The following is a 14745-nucleotide window of genomic DNA, read 5'->3' on the forward strand; positions in this document are numbered from 1 at the left end:
AATCGGGGTATATAAAATTATGTAAAAACAATAGGATCTTTCTTGTTAATTACGTTTAGTCACCAAAAAACCTGGCAAGTGTAGTATATGTGATTTTGTGTTTAAATACTGCAGGGAAAACCTGTGCATTTTTTTTTTTATAGAACCCAACAAGTGGGTCTCATGGAGATCCCGTGTGAATGTTCTCCTTCACAGAGCTTGTGCTAGAAAGGTTGTATAATACCTACTATGTTAATTGGTTTCACTGGTGATTTCTGACTCAAATGCCCACTTGCAGGTGCTAAATTCTGACTTGGCAAGATATATGGGAACGGGTAACAATCCAGTGTCACCAAAAGAAACCAAATTTATTTCAGACTAATGCGTTCTCTATAGCTCAAGTGTTTCTACAATAAACAATTAATCCAACGATCTGGTATATTATTATTATATAGTGCAGCACTTCTAACAAGGGGAATGAAGAGACTAGACACCCTGATACATTGGTTGTATCTGCATAGCACTGTTCCTAGAAATGGTAGCTTTATTAAGTCGTAGGGATGTACCTGGCCTGTTATCTGTTGGGGGAGACAAGAGGTCCCTCATCTGTGCATCTTTGAGCCCTTCCACCCACTGGACGTTGAGAGACCTCAGCAACGGACAGCTGGAGCTACAAAGGGCTGAAATGGCAATCCAAGAGCACCCGGACACATTGAGATTACGGAGGGCTGTGAATAAATCAGGGAAACAGGGTTATACAACCTTTTGTACGTAAAAGGTACACTCACAAATTTTGAGTGGGGTATTACTTGTGTTCATTGCTTTCCATGCCATTAATGGAAAATAGGCAGACTGATAAAGGTAAGTAACGGACCTGGGAGACGGTTTATGAGCCAGCTGAGCTGCTTTTTGGATATGTTCGTCCAGCTCAGATCAAGCGACACCGGCTGCCTTCTGATTATTCCGCTGAGCATTAGTGGAGTGATGGATTTGCATCGGTTTAAGTCAATTTGTGTCCATAGCCTTTTGTCGCAGCACCTGGAACACCAACACAAGGGAAAATGGCGTCACGCTTTATTTAACAGTAAATGCAGGTAGATGCTTCTTGAGACAAACTAGAAATGTTGCTATTGCCAATATATCTCCTAATTAATATATGATTAATGCAGCAAGAGGCTCTTTCACAAAACAATTGTATTTCACACTTAGATGTAAACGGTTTCTCACATGGACTGTCTGAATCTTCATAATGATTTATAACATAATAAAATTACACTCAATAAGTTCTATCGCATACTATTGGTCTCAACAGAAATGTATATACTGAGAAGCATTTGTAAAGGTCCCCCCCCCCATTGACATCTGTACAAAAGCCATTAAACAGTATCACCACTTAGTGGGGAGGATAAAAAAAAAAAAAAAAAAAAAAAGGGCCATCAACATGGGGAACTAGATTACAATGTATTCCCGTCTAGCATCCTAATATTCAAACACACACACACACACACACACACACACACAAGGATCCACCTCACTACCTATGGCAGAGGCATTGAAATAATGCACATTACACACACACTTGGGAATTGTTAGTCACTCCGGGCAGCACTAATGATGAAGTATGAATCTGAGCGCAGGTGCAGCCGTCGGACTGAACCGTCATATCGTGACCAGCAGTTGCCACAATGAGATGCTGTGCGAGCAGCCTGAGACCACCAAATAACGGGGTGCAGAGGGCAGGTAAAGTAAGGAGGGGAAGAGCAAGAGGGAGAGAATAAAAAGAGGCAGAAGAAAGTGGGAGAGAAAAGAGCGTGGATAGAAAAAGGGGGGGGGGCAGCTCCACGTCATTTTTAGGATATACCGTATTGGCTCGAATATAGGCCGCACTTTTTCCCCCCACTTTAAGTCTTTAAAGTGGGGGTGCGGCCTATATTCGGGGTCTAGCGCCTGACGCCCGGGACATGCAGTTCCGGTCTCCGGGCAGGCAGCAGGGTTAGGATACAGATCCCCCGCAGCAATCAGTACAACTTATTAGGTTGCATTATTACTGAGGAAACAATGTTACGCTAAAATTAGATACTTTGTTGCCATGGAAACAGAAAAGGCTTTTTTAAAAGGTTTCTCTTGTGTACATATGATAGTTAGGATAGTTTTCTTAGGACTCGGAAAAGAGGAAAGCGCATACCCCTCTCTACAGACTAAAAGCATCACTTTTAAGACCGTACAGGCCCATGTGTTCATGAACATTACGATACTCCTAGTAGATTATTTGTTTGTATATTTTATCTGTTGCTGGCACTTGGTACTATTTGAGGCACAGAAGGGTCAGTCACATAATCTTACTTTTGCAATTACTAATACGGGTAACAGTTCACCTCGCTATCTGAATGACTGGATCAATGGGGTTAATCAACAAAGAGGGAGTTGTTAGAGTTCAACTCACGCAATTCACTGTACGCTCTGAGGAGCCAACACTTCCAACACGTGTTTCCACTAAGGTGGCCTTAACGGGCATAATTCTGTGTGTACAAAGACTTTGAATGCGTGATATAACTATGCATTACGCAGGGCAGGCCGAGCTTCCTAAGGTTGGCCATTCATAATGTACAATGAAGTCAAGGAGTTAAAACCACAACTCTGTCAACCCTCATTTTAGCGAATACAATATATATGTTTTTAAGCAATAACCATAGCACCTTTTTAAATGTATAAACGCTTATCCCAGAGATTAATGCAGAGTTCATCAACTCCATTCATACAGATGGGGGGGGGGGGGGGGCAGTCAGATGGGGCATTTGAGATTAATCATCCATTTTTAATAAAAGGCAACAGTAACAGAAAATACAGAATCCATTTTCCTAACAGTCCCCCTACTGAAAGTGAAACCATTTCACCCTGTAGTAGAAACCCAATAAGGAGATTTAACATAATCCTCATATATCCTCAGGTTAAGTTGTGGATGAAGCGGCAAATTTTATTTTTGTAATATATACGAGGGACGTTCGAAAAGTTTCCGCACTTTTTTTTGGAAATGTAAAATATATAAAAATGTGGAAACTTTTCGAACGTCCCTCGTATGTTCTTTATTTCTTCGTAGAGTCTTAAACATAACATCTAGTTTATCTCAGGATCTCAGAATTAACCGAATCGCAGCTGTATAATAGCTGTTTTTATTATCACCCAATCAATGGTACGCAATGAATCGACCTCGGGAGGATGAAGTTGAACTTTAAAAGGAATATGTTTGGGCAACATACACTAGACACTTTTCAAAGTATTAGTCTCACTCGTATCCAGAAACAAAAATCTATAGTTTTCTTACCATCTGTTCCATGTTTTGCAGACCCTCATACAAATGCACAAGTCCCTATGGCTGAGGTAGCTAAAGATTGCCATCCAAACCTCCCTCTGCATTACGTGCGCTGTCCCATTCTCCAGCATCAGAGAATCAGGGGGTGGGCTGATGGGGGGCGGCCGAATCACATGCCTCTCCATCTGCACACATTTGGAGGGGGACAAGGAAGGCGGTGGTCGCGTAACAACCCTTGGTGTGCTCCGTGGGCTGGGAAAAGGCTGGTGTTTGAATTCTTTTGGGGTGCCGTTGGGGTAGCCTTTGCTAAATCTGTGCATCCTGTCCCCGCTGTTTATACATCTAGGCTCATCTTCCTCGCTCTCAGGCTCAGATTTGATCGGGTGATGGTTCTCGTTGGCCAGACTGCTCTCAGTTTTCTGTATCTCTTGATTTAACTCCTTGCTCAACTCCTTGCTCAGTTCTTTATTGGGTACTCTCTTTTTCCTACGAATTTTCTTTATCTCCTTGGAATCTGAAGCTTCAGTGCTGGGGCCAGCAGTGGGCGAACTGGACCTCGACTGGTCACTTTCCTTGGCTCTAGGGGCCGACTCCGGCAAATCATCTTCTGGCTCCTGCTTTATGCGTTTTAAGGTTTTGGCCATTAGTGCTCGTTCTTCTGGTGTTTTCCATGTTCTCCTCTGAAATCAAGAACAGCAGAATGACTGTAGTATAAACACAGTTGTCTATTCTAAGTAATACAACAGGGTGGGATGGGTCACAGCATGAAATACATGATGTAACCAACTTACAATAAATTGTAAATAAGTTAAACTGTGCATATGACTTATGTCTCAGATGGGTGGTAGGCCTTCTGCCCACTTAAATATTAAAGAATATAAACAATTGCATGAACAGTCCGGTAGAGTACATATTAACAGCCAACGTCGGAAAAGGACATGCTGCATGATTCCGGTCTGCCTCCGTGACACAATAGAAACGTATGGCAGAAATAGAATATGTACAGAAATGTCTTTGAATGACTTTCAATACATTCATACATTTAATGCACATCATTTTTAGAGGATCTTTACGACCTGCACTGTACCATGCCCTCAAATATACTTAGAAGCATATTATTCTCACACTAAAGCGTACCTTTTTCCTTAAGAGCTTCTCTTCTTTTCCAAGTTTTAACTGTGAAAGCAAAATGGAAACTACTATATATAATAATAATAAAGTATTTCTGAATCTACAAAATAAATATTTTCTTGGACAAATATATTTACACCTGCAGTTCCAATATACTCAAACTTCACCAATTCGCCTGCCAATGTCATTTAAGGGCACCTAGGCCAACTCACTCGTTTTCTGACTGTCGGCTCTGGGGGCTTCTCGAATGGCCGTTTCTTCCTAAACTGGCCTTCCTCAGGCTTCTTTTTCACAATGCTCTCTATAGGTTTCTTTTTTGACTGCTCCTCTGTGTTCTGCCTGGGGGTCTCTTCACGTTCTACTTTCCTCTTTGCAGTGTCCGTTACTTCCTTATTATCTCGGTTAATCTTTTGTTCCTTAAGGAGTGACCCAGGCAGGTTTGAAGCATACTTAAATCCCGGGCCTCTTTTTTGCTTGTAGGCCAAAAAGGGAAAAAAAGAAGAAGCAACTTTATATCTTATGTCTAAAGGTACCTACAAAACGATTCATTTATTACTATTTTGTAAAGAGTGGTCAATATTCATTCACTATGACACTGCATAACATGAAATACTGCATGTCTACAATTTTAGCGCAGCAGGTGGAACTGCATCTATAAACTTTCCCACAAGGCCCAGCACTGTAACTATTACACCATTATAACCGCATCTTTGCAGTTACTATAAACTCACTTTCCCAGTTTTTCCAGCATGGTTGCACTTCGGACACTCCCAGCAGTTTGGAAGTTCATCATTCACCACACCATCAGATTCCTTTATCTAGAACATAAAAGAAAAATAATCTTTAATAAATATAGAATCATTTAAACCAATTTATACAGGAAAAGTGTAATGCTTGGTTGCCCCAAAAACAAATGGCTGCTTGTTAAACTGACATGTTGGGGAATTCTGTATTGTAACAGCTGCTGATTAGTCAATATACATATTGTTTTTATAAATGAACACATTTTGGCCCCAGCTCTGAGGGGAGACCAGACTGCCATTTGCTACGGATCTTCTATCACCCATTAAGGAGTTAAAGAGGATGCTGATTTGCAAAGATCTTTACAGTGGTAATTATTAACTCTAGAAAACAAGTTTCCACAGCTTTTCTCAATACATCTTGTATCTGCTAGTATCATGAGGAAAGCAAATGGTTCTTTTCATGCAGGGACTCCTTCCAGATCACTGGCATGCGTGACAGCAGCACAGAGGAAAGGGTATTTTAGAAATGCCCAAGTACCAACCATTCCCTCAATGACAAGACCCAAAGAGCAGACGTAAGATTTAATTAACCACTAGTCCCAGCAAAGCTCTATGAACCTCCCACTCCCTCAATACAACTTACTTTAAGGCATCCAGGATGGATTATTTCATTACATATGGAGCACTCCATCAACATGACATTAAACTTCGCCTCTTGTCCTTCTACACAATCCTCCTTCCCAGCTTCTCCGCACACCAAGCAAACAGCTGTATGAGGCAGTACCGGCTATACATAAAGAAGAGGAGAAAACTATTACTCAAAAAAGCAAAAATGTAAATACAATACACTAATATGAAAGAACAATGACTTTATAAGCTGGGGTAATATTCATAGAAAAAGGGAAGAAGGGAAGAAATATTTCAGAAGGAGGAGGAAAAACAATCAAAATACACTATATGCTAGTACGGTGCAACAACAATCATATATAGAATAAATTGAAAGAGATCACATACAGCAATGCACTGCCTCATGATACAGGACTGCTTCATCCTCCCTGGACCCCCAAATTTCTTCATATCTTTGCAAAAGTGACATTCCCCACACTCTGTGCGCAAACACGCCTCACATTTCCGGCATCGTGTGCGCCTCCGGCGTGCTCCAGCACTGGTGCGGTTAGCAGACAGTTTCACGGCGGGAGATGTCGCAAGCTTTCCTTTGGGTCTTCCCACTGCCTTGCTCTGGCCATGGAGAAAAGTGAAAGGGACAATAGATGTCAATGTGTAATCTTTATACGTTCTATAAGAATATAGCTAGGAGGAATAAACGCAAGGTCACATATCTCCCACTGCTTCGTCACAGATTTCTACAACGTAGTCATAACCGTTAATACGGACTTCAGACATGCCCTGACTTCTGTGGCGGGTGCTGCTACATTCATCACACACACGCATTCATCGCTGCAGAGACACACGGGGTGCTAATCGTAACAAAGACCATTATATTTGTATGGAATTGTAGTTTCCGCTCTTCCTTCAACTGTAGATTGACTTGGGTAAGGCGGACTTTCTATGAAACCAGTACTTTATTAATGCACGTGGTGTAAAAATTGTAACTTAGATCTTATTCTGCAATATTGTGCCATAAAGTTTTTTTTTGGTTTGTTTTTTTTTCCTCATTTATCAGTTTGACAATGAAATACACATTTTTCACATGTTCTGGAGGTTACCAAATAATTCTCCTAAATTTACAACCAATGAGTAACTACACACCTTTGCACTTTATTGTACTACTATAATACAGAAAGTTTCTCAGCCAAGTCCTGTCTGGAGCGTTATCTGTTTGGCAATAAATCTGAAAGCCTGCATAAGCACCGACAATTAAGACTTAATGCATTTGTATTCGCAAGAACATGAAAACGAAGACAAAGTGTGTGTTTTTGTTTTTCAGCCCGAAGAAACGAACATGGCGGCAGCAAAACGTATACGAAGACGAAGAGACACAACGCGAAGAATCTTCGTTCATATATCCAACTAATCTCCCTGGTCCTTGCCCCATCTAGCCTACCTCATCTGCACAGTATTGAGGAGTTGACTTGATCTAGTACATTTTTACCCAAAAACAAAATCTTGGGTTGCAAATGCATATTGATTTCACAAATGTACAGCCAGCTGACGTCACTGGCATCATCATCCCGTAACTGCGATGCAAAATAAAACCCTGTGAACTTCACACGCACAACGTCTCTTAGTTGGACATCCCTGGTCAAAAGTATTCTCGGCACAGTCAGTTTTCCCAATATATTGGATTCCTAAAATGGTTGAAAAACTGGATACTGATTTCCATAAGGGAAATGTGCCTGATAAAGTCTCAATTGGAGGGATTTAAATGATTTGTAACATTTACTAAAAGTCAGATTCTAGAACAATAGCTGCCATACTGAACATAAACCAACCGAAAATGTATTTCCTTCATGTCATTGCAGAATATATTACCAGCTACCAATGAGATTTATGATTACTTAATAAAACAATGAAGTATCCACAGGGTAGGGTATGAAAGCCAATATACCCTATGAAGGAGTGGACAAAGTATGTAAAAATGACAATGATATTAGCAATACATTCCTGTATACTACCCTCATTGCATTTTTGCGCTTTCTGAATGGGGAAGACGTTCTGATCAGCCTTCTGCTGTCATTCTACAGCGGGTATAGCAGTCAGGTATCTTCCCAGCTCATGCTAGTCCGCTACTTCCATAGCCTTAAACCAGCGGCTAGTTAAACATGGGGCAGACAATCACAGGGGGTTGAAGCCCATAAAGAGGTGTTGGCCACCACTGCTCTTTAGCAACTGAGTCACCTCTTAATTCTTTGACTCAAGTCAAACAATTCTGAAGGAGTACAGCCATAAAATGGACAGTTATAGTATTTATAGAGAGGGGGCAGAGATTATTTCACAGGCAAGGGAAAAGATAAGCGTAATAATAATTAAAACAAATCGCATCCACATCATTTGAATACATAAAACAAATAATAATTGCCATGTGCTTTTAAATTTTTGCCCCTCGGCCATAACTATTCAAATAAATGGGGTTTACTCATTAACCTCTGAAGGACCGGGGCTTTTCTACACAACAGGAGAACAGCAATTTCATGTTTTTACTATGTCTCTGTTTACCCGCAATGTCCAACCTCTTACTCAACTAACGTACCCACGCAAATTGTGTATTTTTTTTTTTTTATTTTTTTTTTTAAGCATAAGCAAGGTTTTCTTCTAAAACCATATACATAAACACAATACATTATTTTGTATGAATACAATCTACAAAAAAAAAAAAAAACCCCACCCGCTTTACAGATATATAAAATGTACACAGCTAGAGCCTATTTTTTGATATTTTACTACTTTTTATTTTAAGGGCTGTAGATGATTTTAACAATTTCTGATAGGGGCTAGATATAATAGGAGTTTAGTAAAAACACTTTTTTACATGTATATTCTTTTTTCGATTAGATAGGACTGCAGCATACCCGCACACACACTGAAATAGTCTGGCAGTAGTATTGGGGTCCTACAGACCCCACAAATCCCTGCCGCATCAAGAGGATTCCCTGGGGACACCAGTGACGACGTGGCTGGAAGGAAATTCAACAAAGTAAGTATGGGCATTTAACTTAGCGCCGTTACATTCAATAGAGCGCGGCCACATTCGATCTGACAGGTCAGGGTCACACATTTTAGCCCCAGCTGTCAGAGGGGTGGAAGGAGACAAGGATGTGAAAGTCAGATCTTGGTTCCCCCCCCCCCCCGGAGGGATTTGATCCTCCAGGTGCCAAAACCCCATGACATAGGCGATACGTCCTTGGACCTCAAGGACTAGTTTTTCATGAGATACGTCAAGGTTGTTAAGGGGTTAAAGAGAGAGTTTGTAATGTATAGCAAAGTGAGGGAGTTGACAGCTCTCCTGCAGAGGGCCAACACAGGCTGAGCTGGGCCTGTGTAACGCAGAGCGTGACAAACCCTGGGCGCCTGTGTGATTTAGCTTCAGGTCTTATCTTTATTAGCTTTCTGCTATAAAGAGGTGGGCGCTTCATGGGAAAAGTATAAAATTAGCTATTGTTCTTATTTGATTAAATAAATAAAAAACACTTTAGGAGCAGAAGTAACATCTTCTAACAGCTTCCACAGAAGGCTCTATAATGACCCGAGAAAGATCTCCTCTAGCCAAAATGTTTAAAAATGAAGGGGAAAAATGGGGAGAGGAGTGCTAAACCCGTTTCAATGTTTTACTTTTATATTTTGATGCCAATAGTTAATATGTATTAGCATGCATATGGTTTACTATGAAAGCTTAAGAGACTGTAACCCCAGACCGGTACGCTAAAACACAAAGAGGATTAAGGGTTAAAATATAAAAGCTTGAGTCTTAATGAAGTAAAATATTTGTTGTCATGAGGGGTTAACTGTGATACTGTACAAAGTCGTGCTGCACTGAAGAAAGGTGTGTTTTATTTCATATTGCCCCAATAAACATTTAATTGCTGACCAGGGGTTAATATATGAAAATAAAAACATGACGGGGGTCCAAACCAGATTTGTCGAGCCCCTGGTATAACAAAAAATTCAATGGGAGAACAAAGAAACCTCACCGATTTAACTATACATTAAACAGGGCCAGTCAAGCTCTTCCTGCTACTAATCACACATTGCATTGGCTCAGACTCTGCGTTGATGGCATTTATTTATCAGGGTTAGCGCAGTAAATGCTAAAGCAGTTGAACCGGGTTAAAAATGAAAACAACATTTCCGTAGCAGGTTGTATTCCCCAAATCGTCATTTCACGCTTTTCTGGCCAGATATTCACAATCTTTACACCTGATGGGTGAATCCGGATGTCCGCAGATGAATATCTCCCCCCCCCCAGGTTTACTATGCATTACGAAGGGTTATCATTTCTCCTATATAAAGGGCTAAGCAGGCTTAGTTTAAAAGGTATTTCTTGAACATCATCTCCCCATTATAACCATCTGCTAGTTGGGGGTCAGCTTAATCTCCGTTCAAATGCAGTCCGATTTGTTTTAATATACAATGTTCACTCACGGGACACACGGGACTGAGTGTGACATCTTGGTGGTGAGTAAATTGTGCGATGTTTCCAGGGACAGAATCCATCAGATGTACTTTAGTCATTAAAGACAGATTTGCCATGCTGCACAGAGACGGTGAGTGGAGGGTTTTTTGGATATATTAGTAAGTGCCTGCTTATCCCTCACTCGGTGTTACACATGGTGCATCATGACGGGGCATTATACCCCACGAGAGCCAGGAGTACCACAACTACTGAAGTGCATCTTCTCGTAGGGCTCACCCAACCTACAAATTTACCTAAAGCATACCTGCAGCTACCAGTATAGCGTGAAATGTAAAGCATGTAATACTAATGCCCCCTGCTTGCTATCTAACCACATATTGTGTCGCTGTTAAAGGGGTAAACACTGTGCTACGGAAGCTGAAGGGGTTAACTCGTTAAACGTGTACATGGCTGTAGGCCACCCGTATACGATGCCTTTAGAGGCATCAGGTGATCTACGGATCCCGCTACTGTAATAATTAACCACTTCTTGCCCGGGGCGATAAACCAGACTTCACATTTTCCTGAGCAGCATCCATCAGACATTTTAGACCCGTCGGTATGACGGCAGCTCAGCGGAACCCCTACCCCTCTCCGGCCGCAAGCTGATGAAGCCCCTCCGCTTCCGAGGGGAACTGTCACCCAGCAGCCATTACAAGGCATAGGGGCAGCGGGGTAAACACGACAGCCCGAAGGCGATCATTAATTTCTCCGGGCAAATCCCTCCCCCACCTCTATAGTGAAATGTGAGCTAAAGCCCAGCTTCCTGAAGCCGGGAGTGAATGCGGAACTTCCCTCGGCCTGCCAATACAGCCCCATGCACCGTGGCACCGACCTGCTCCTGCTCGGAATCGTACTCCTCGTCATCGTTGCTCAGGGAGAGGGCCATATCGCAGGAGCCGGGCCCAGGCCGGCATAGAGCTGGGGACGCTGCAGCCCGAGCCTGCGCTGCCGCTGGAGGAACACACCGCTCGCACAAAGCGGGAGGAGGGGATCTGCTCTGCCTATTATTCATGAGCTCTGCCCAGGAAAGGGCTGGCCACCTGCCGCCGACCAATGGCGGTCCCCAGCCCGGCACGTCGCTCGCCTGAAGGCCAACAAGGGCAGGTTAGGATGGGCGACAGGGCAGGATGCTATTAGAATACAGGCACCTGAATTAGCAGATCACGGAGGAAACCCGGATACACCGTTAGCTTTCATTACAATACACTGAGCGCTGACTCGGTATCGTGTCGCCTACGGAGATAAACGTGCTCGGTTCGCTTTCAGGCAGCCGGCCGCAAACCCCTGAGGTTACCGTTACGGAAACTACCATTACTTTAATAAACGAATGCAATGTTCCAAGGGTCAACCATATCTGCCAACACTCCTGGAGCTCTAAGCTGTCTCTAGTAATCCTTCCCCCATAGATGGAAGAAATGCTTTTTTTTTTTTTTTTTTTTTTACAATCTACTGCTACAGATCTGGTATTAAGACTCAAAACATTGTGTGACCAAGTTAGCCAAGCCCCGCACAAAGTGTAATTATTCTCCCTTTACCACCATTGTTAATTTCATGTCACAGAATGCCAGGGCTTTCACATCCTGGGTGCCAACAAGAAAATCCCAACCCCGTCTGCAGAAGAGCCATCACAAGTTAGCTCTGTATGCTCCTAAAACTGCAAACCTCAGGGGCAGATCCAGAGCCTGACCTTGGGACGGGTACTTACACTGACACAACTAGACATTCAACAATAACATCCCCAGACACTCACACTATCACACACATCCAATCATTAACATAACCAAACATTCACACAAACACAGACCCCCCCCACCCCAAAGACAGATATATAATGTAATGTAAATACAACTCACTCCCATGCTACTCCAGTGGGGTCATGCTAAGTGACATTATGTGACCCTTCTCAACCCTGCTTCCTTTAAAGGAAGGGGCATAAAGAAGCAAGTCTGGGACCTCTTTATCCCTGCTGCCCTGCTTTTCACTCACCAACACACCCTAACACTCACACTAGCACACACATCCAGACGCTAACACACACACACTAACATAACTAGACCTTCAGACTAACACGCATGGACACAGACACTTACAGTACCTCACACACTAACATAACCACACATAAAAATAGTAAGGTGAAGGTAAAATGCTAGTGAATTTGGGCTCAAACATTATTGATGCCCTACTCATAAAATCTATATTTATAGGACAAATAACTTAAGATTTCATTACTTGAATAAAGTTAAATTGGATGGGCACAGTAATTATTGAGCTGCACTATTCCCCTAGATCAGGGGCGTCCAACGTGCGGCCCTCCAGCTGCTGCAGGACTACATCTCCCATACTCCTCAGCCAGCCCCTTAGCTGAAAGAGCATTATGGGAGATGTAGTCCTGCAGCAGCTGGAGGGCCGCACGTTGGACGCCCCTGCCCTAGATGATTGTTAAACAACGAGCTAGCTAAGCTTACCTTAATGGGTTTCTTGGGCCATGACACCACCGGTATCCCAGAAATGGCCAGAGTTTGGTCATCATCAACATGTTCCTTAAGTACTGTCTGTGTGACAGAGACAGACAGGAGAGTTAGCAGACAGTACTTTAATATACAGACATTGTCTTCATACTAAATATGCTGCTCATTTCCAATGGTTCACCCAACCGCTGCTTGGCAGTCTAAGACTGCGCCACCATTGTTGAAAACAGTGTTAAAGTCAAGCTTTCTATATTAAAAATGGGGCTGTTATAGACCTACATTAGGCCTGCTTATTTGGCCCCATCTTTCAGCGGTTCTGCCACTGGGAGTTGGGTCACATCAACAATGTGAGCTCTATTAAATAGGACATTCCAGTCATTATATGTACTTCAATGTGTGTTCCACTTGCAAATGCATGGGGGTGGGTCTGCAGAATCCCCCACATATGAACTTCCCCCACTATTTTCCACCCACGATATGCGATATACTTACCTCTAGTCAGCTCCAACCCTGGCTTGGCAAAGGCTATTGGTCTGTGTTTATATATGTTTTCTAAAAAAAACTTTAACTGTAGATATACTAAACATTAAAGTGGAATATTGTGGTTGAGTAAAAGCTCCTGTTCAAAATACCCCTTTACCATGAAGGGGTTAATAACTTATTACGGCTAATATTTTTAGCCTACAATGGGAAAAAAAGCACTTACCTTCATGTCCTCCAGGAGTGCATGTGGATCCTCAATTCCTTCAGGGACACATTTCTTATTGTCCGGGAGAGACTCTAGTTTCTCCACCAGGGCTTTCAAACCCTTCAGTTCAAATTCCGTAAGGTGCGTCCACTTTGCTGGTGCCTCAGTAGCTGGAGATCCTGTTGGAGTTTTTGGAAAGTCACTCGGGGCAATGGACTTTCCACTTTCATCAGAGTCATTAGATAAAGTCCTCTTTAGGTACTGAATCAAGGTGGCTTTTTGCATCTTGTCTGCCATCTCCTTTCCATCGGAATGCGTGCTGGTAGGTGTTGAGTCTCCATCGCCTGAAAGTTTGGAGGCTTTTTCCATAGTATCATCTTTATCCTCCCGTGTATGTGCATCACATGATTCTTCCTCCATTTCTAACCAGGAATCAGATGAGAAGCTGTCTATACTGGTCTTTCTCGTTACATCTACAATACATTGGAACATATTTGTGTCAGGCCTATTTTCTCCTTACAATCAGGAATTACTGGTTCTATCCAGGGCTTGACTGGCTCACTGGGATACCGGGGCTAGTATGGAAGCCTCGTCCATATGTCAGGCTGCCACGGAGATCTATAGACGGCCACATGGTCACCTAATGTCTGGAGCTGCAGCATCCTGAGAGTATTAGGAGACGTATGCGAGTATGTGTTCAGTTAACCTCTTTGCTAGTTAGCAAAACTTCAATTACTTATAAATTCAGTATCTATGGAGCCTTTACTGTATTTTAAAAGTGGAAGATAATACAACAGCTGGTGCAGAATGTGTATATAGAATAGACTGCAAGCTTATATGGCCTGGATCAATTTGTTATGTGTCTAGTCATGAAAGGGTAAGGGCCCTTAAATGCTAACCGCTAGCAGGATAAGCATGTTGAATAGAAGCGCATGTAAGGTGGTGAGGGGATTCGTTAATGGGCTAAAGATAAAACAATTACGTGAAGTAGCACTCCACAAAGGTGACATACAATAATGGCACTATGGCAGAGCTGGTATATTCCCGGTCCGGCCCTGATTTTAATGCAGATTTCTTTAACCAAAAACAACTTATTTTACGTGCAGACCTGGAGACCGCCATTCTCGTCAGGCACGGGATACTTTTCCTACTCATCCACTCTGAGCGGATTCTCATTGACAACTCTAAAGAAGTCTGTTCCGCCATAGACTGTTAGTCAGAACGCCTGGCTGGGAAATTGCGACTGAAAAAAATCTAAGGTTACCACAAGGCGGATGGATAAGGAGTAAAGG

General features: G+C 42.5%; 1 protein-coding gene across 1 annotated transcript in view; it reads right to left on the reverse strand.

The window, feature by feature from the left end:
• The window catches only part of LOC149289093 (lysine-specific demethylase 2B), a 44793-nt gene that overhangs the window by 1028 nt on the left and 29020 nt on the right, over window positions 1–14745 (reverse strand). The window contains exons 11-20 of the mRNA XM_089491013.1: window positions 13472–13926; window positions 12763–12849; window positions 6178–6402; window positions 5807–5950; window positions 5152–5238; window positions 4633–4893; window positions 4427–4465; window positions 3302–3969; window positions 854–1017; window positions 546–707 (exon numbers count right to left, since the gene is read on the reverse strand). Coding sequence (XP_089347139.1) covers window positions 546–707; window positions 854–1017; window positions 3302–3969; window positions 4427–4465; window positions 4633–4893; window positions 5152–5238; window positions 5807–5950; window positions 6178–6402; window positions 12763–12849; window positions 13472–13926 — 2292 coding nt within the window. The remainder of the gene's footprint in view (window positions 1–545; window positions 708–853; window positions 1018–3301; window positions 3970–4426; window positions 4466–4632; window positions 4894–5151; window positions 5239–5806; window positions 5951–6177; window positions 6403–12762; window positions 12850–13471; window positions 13927–14745) is intronic.

Source organism: Sceloporus occidentalis, unplaced genomic scaffold (genome assembly GCF_023333645.1).
Source record: "Sceloporus occidentalis isolate IW3139 unplaced genomic scaffold, rSceOcc1.0.p SCAF_48, whole genome shotgun sequence".
Lineage (NCBI taxonomy): Eukaryota > Metazoa > Chordata > Lepidosauria > Squamata > Phrynosomatidae > Sceloporus > Sceloporus occidentalis.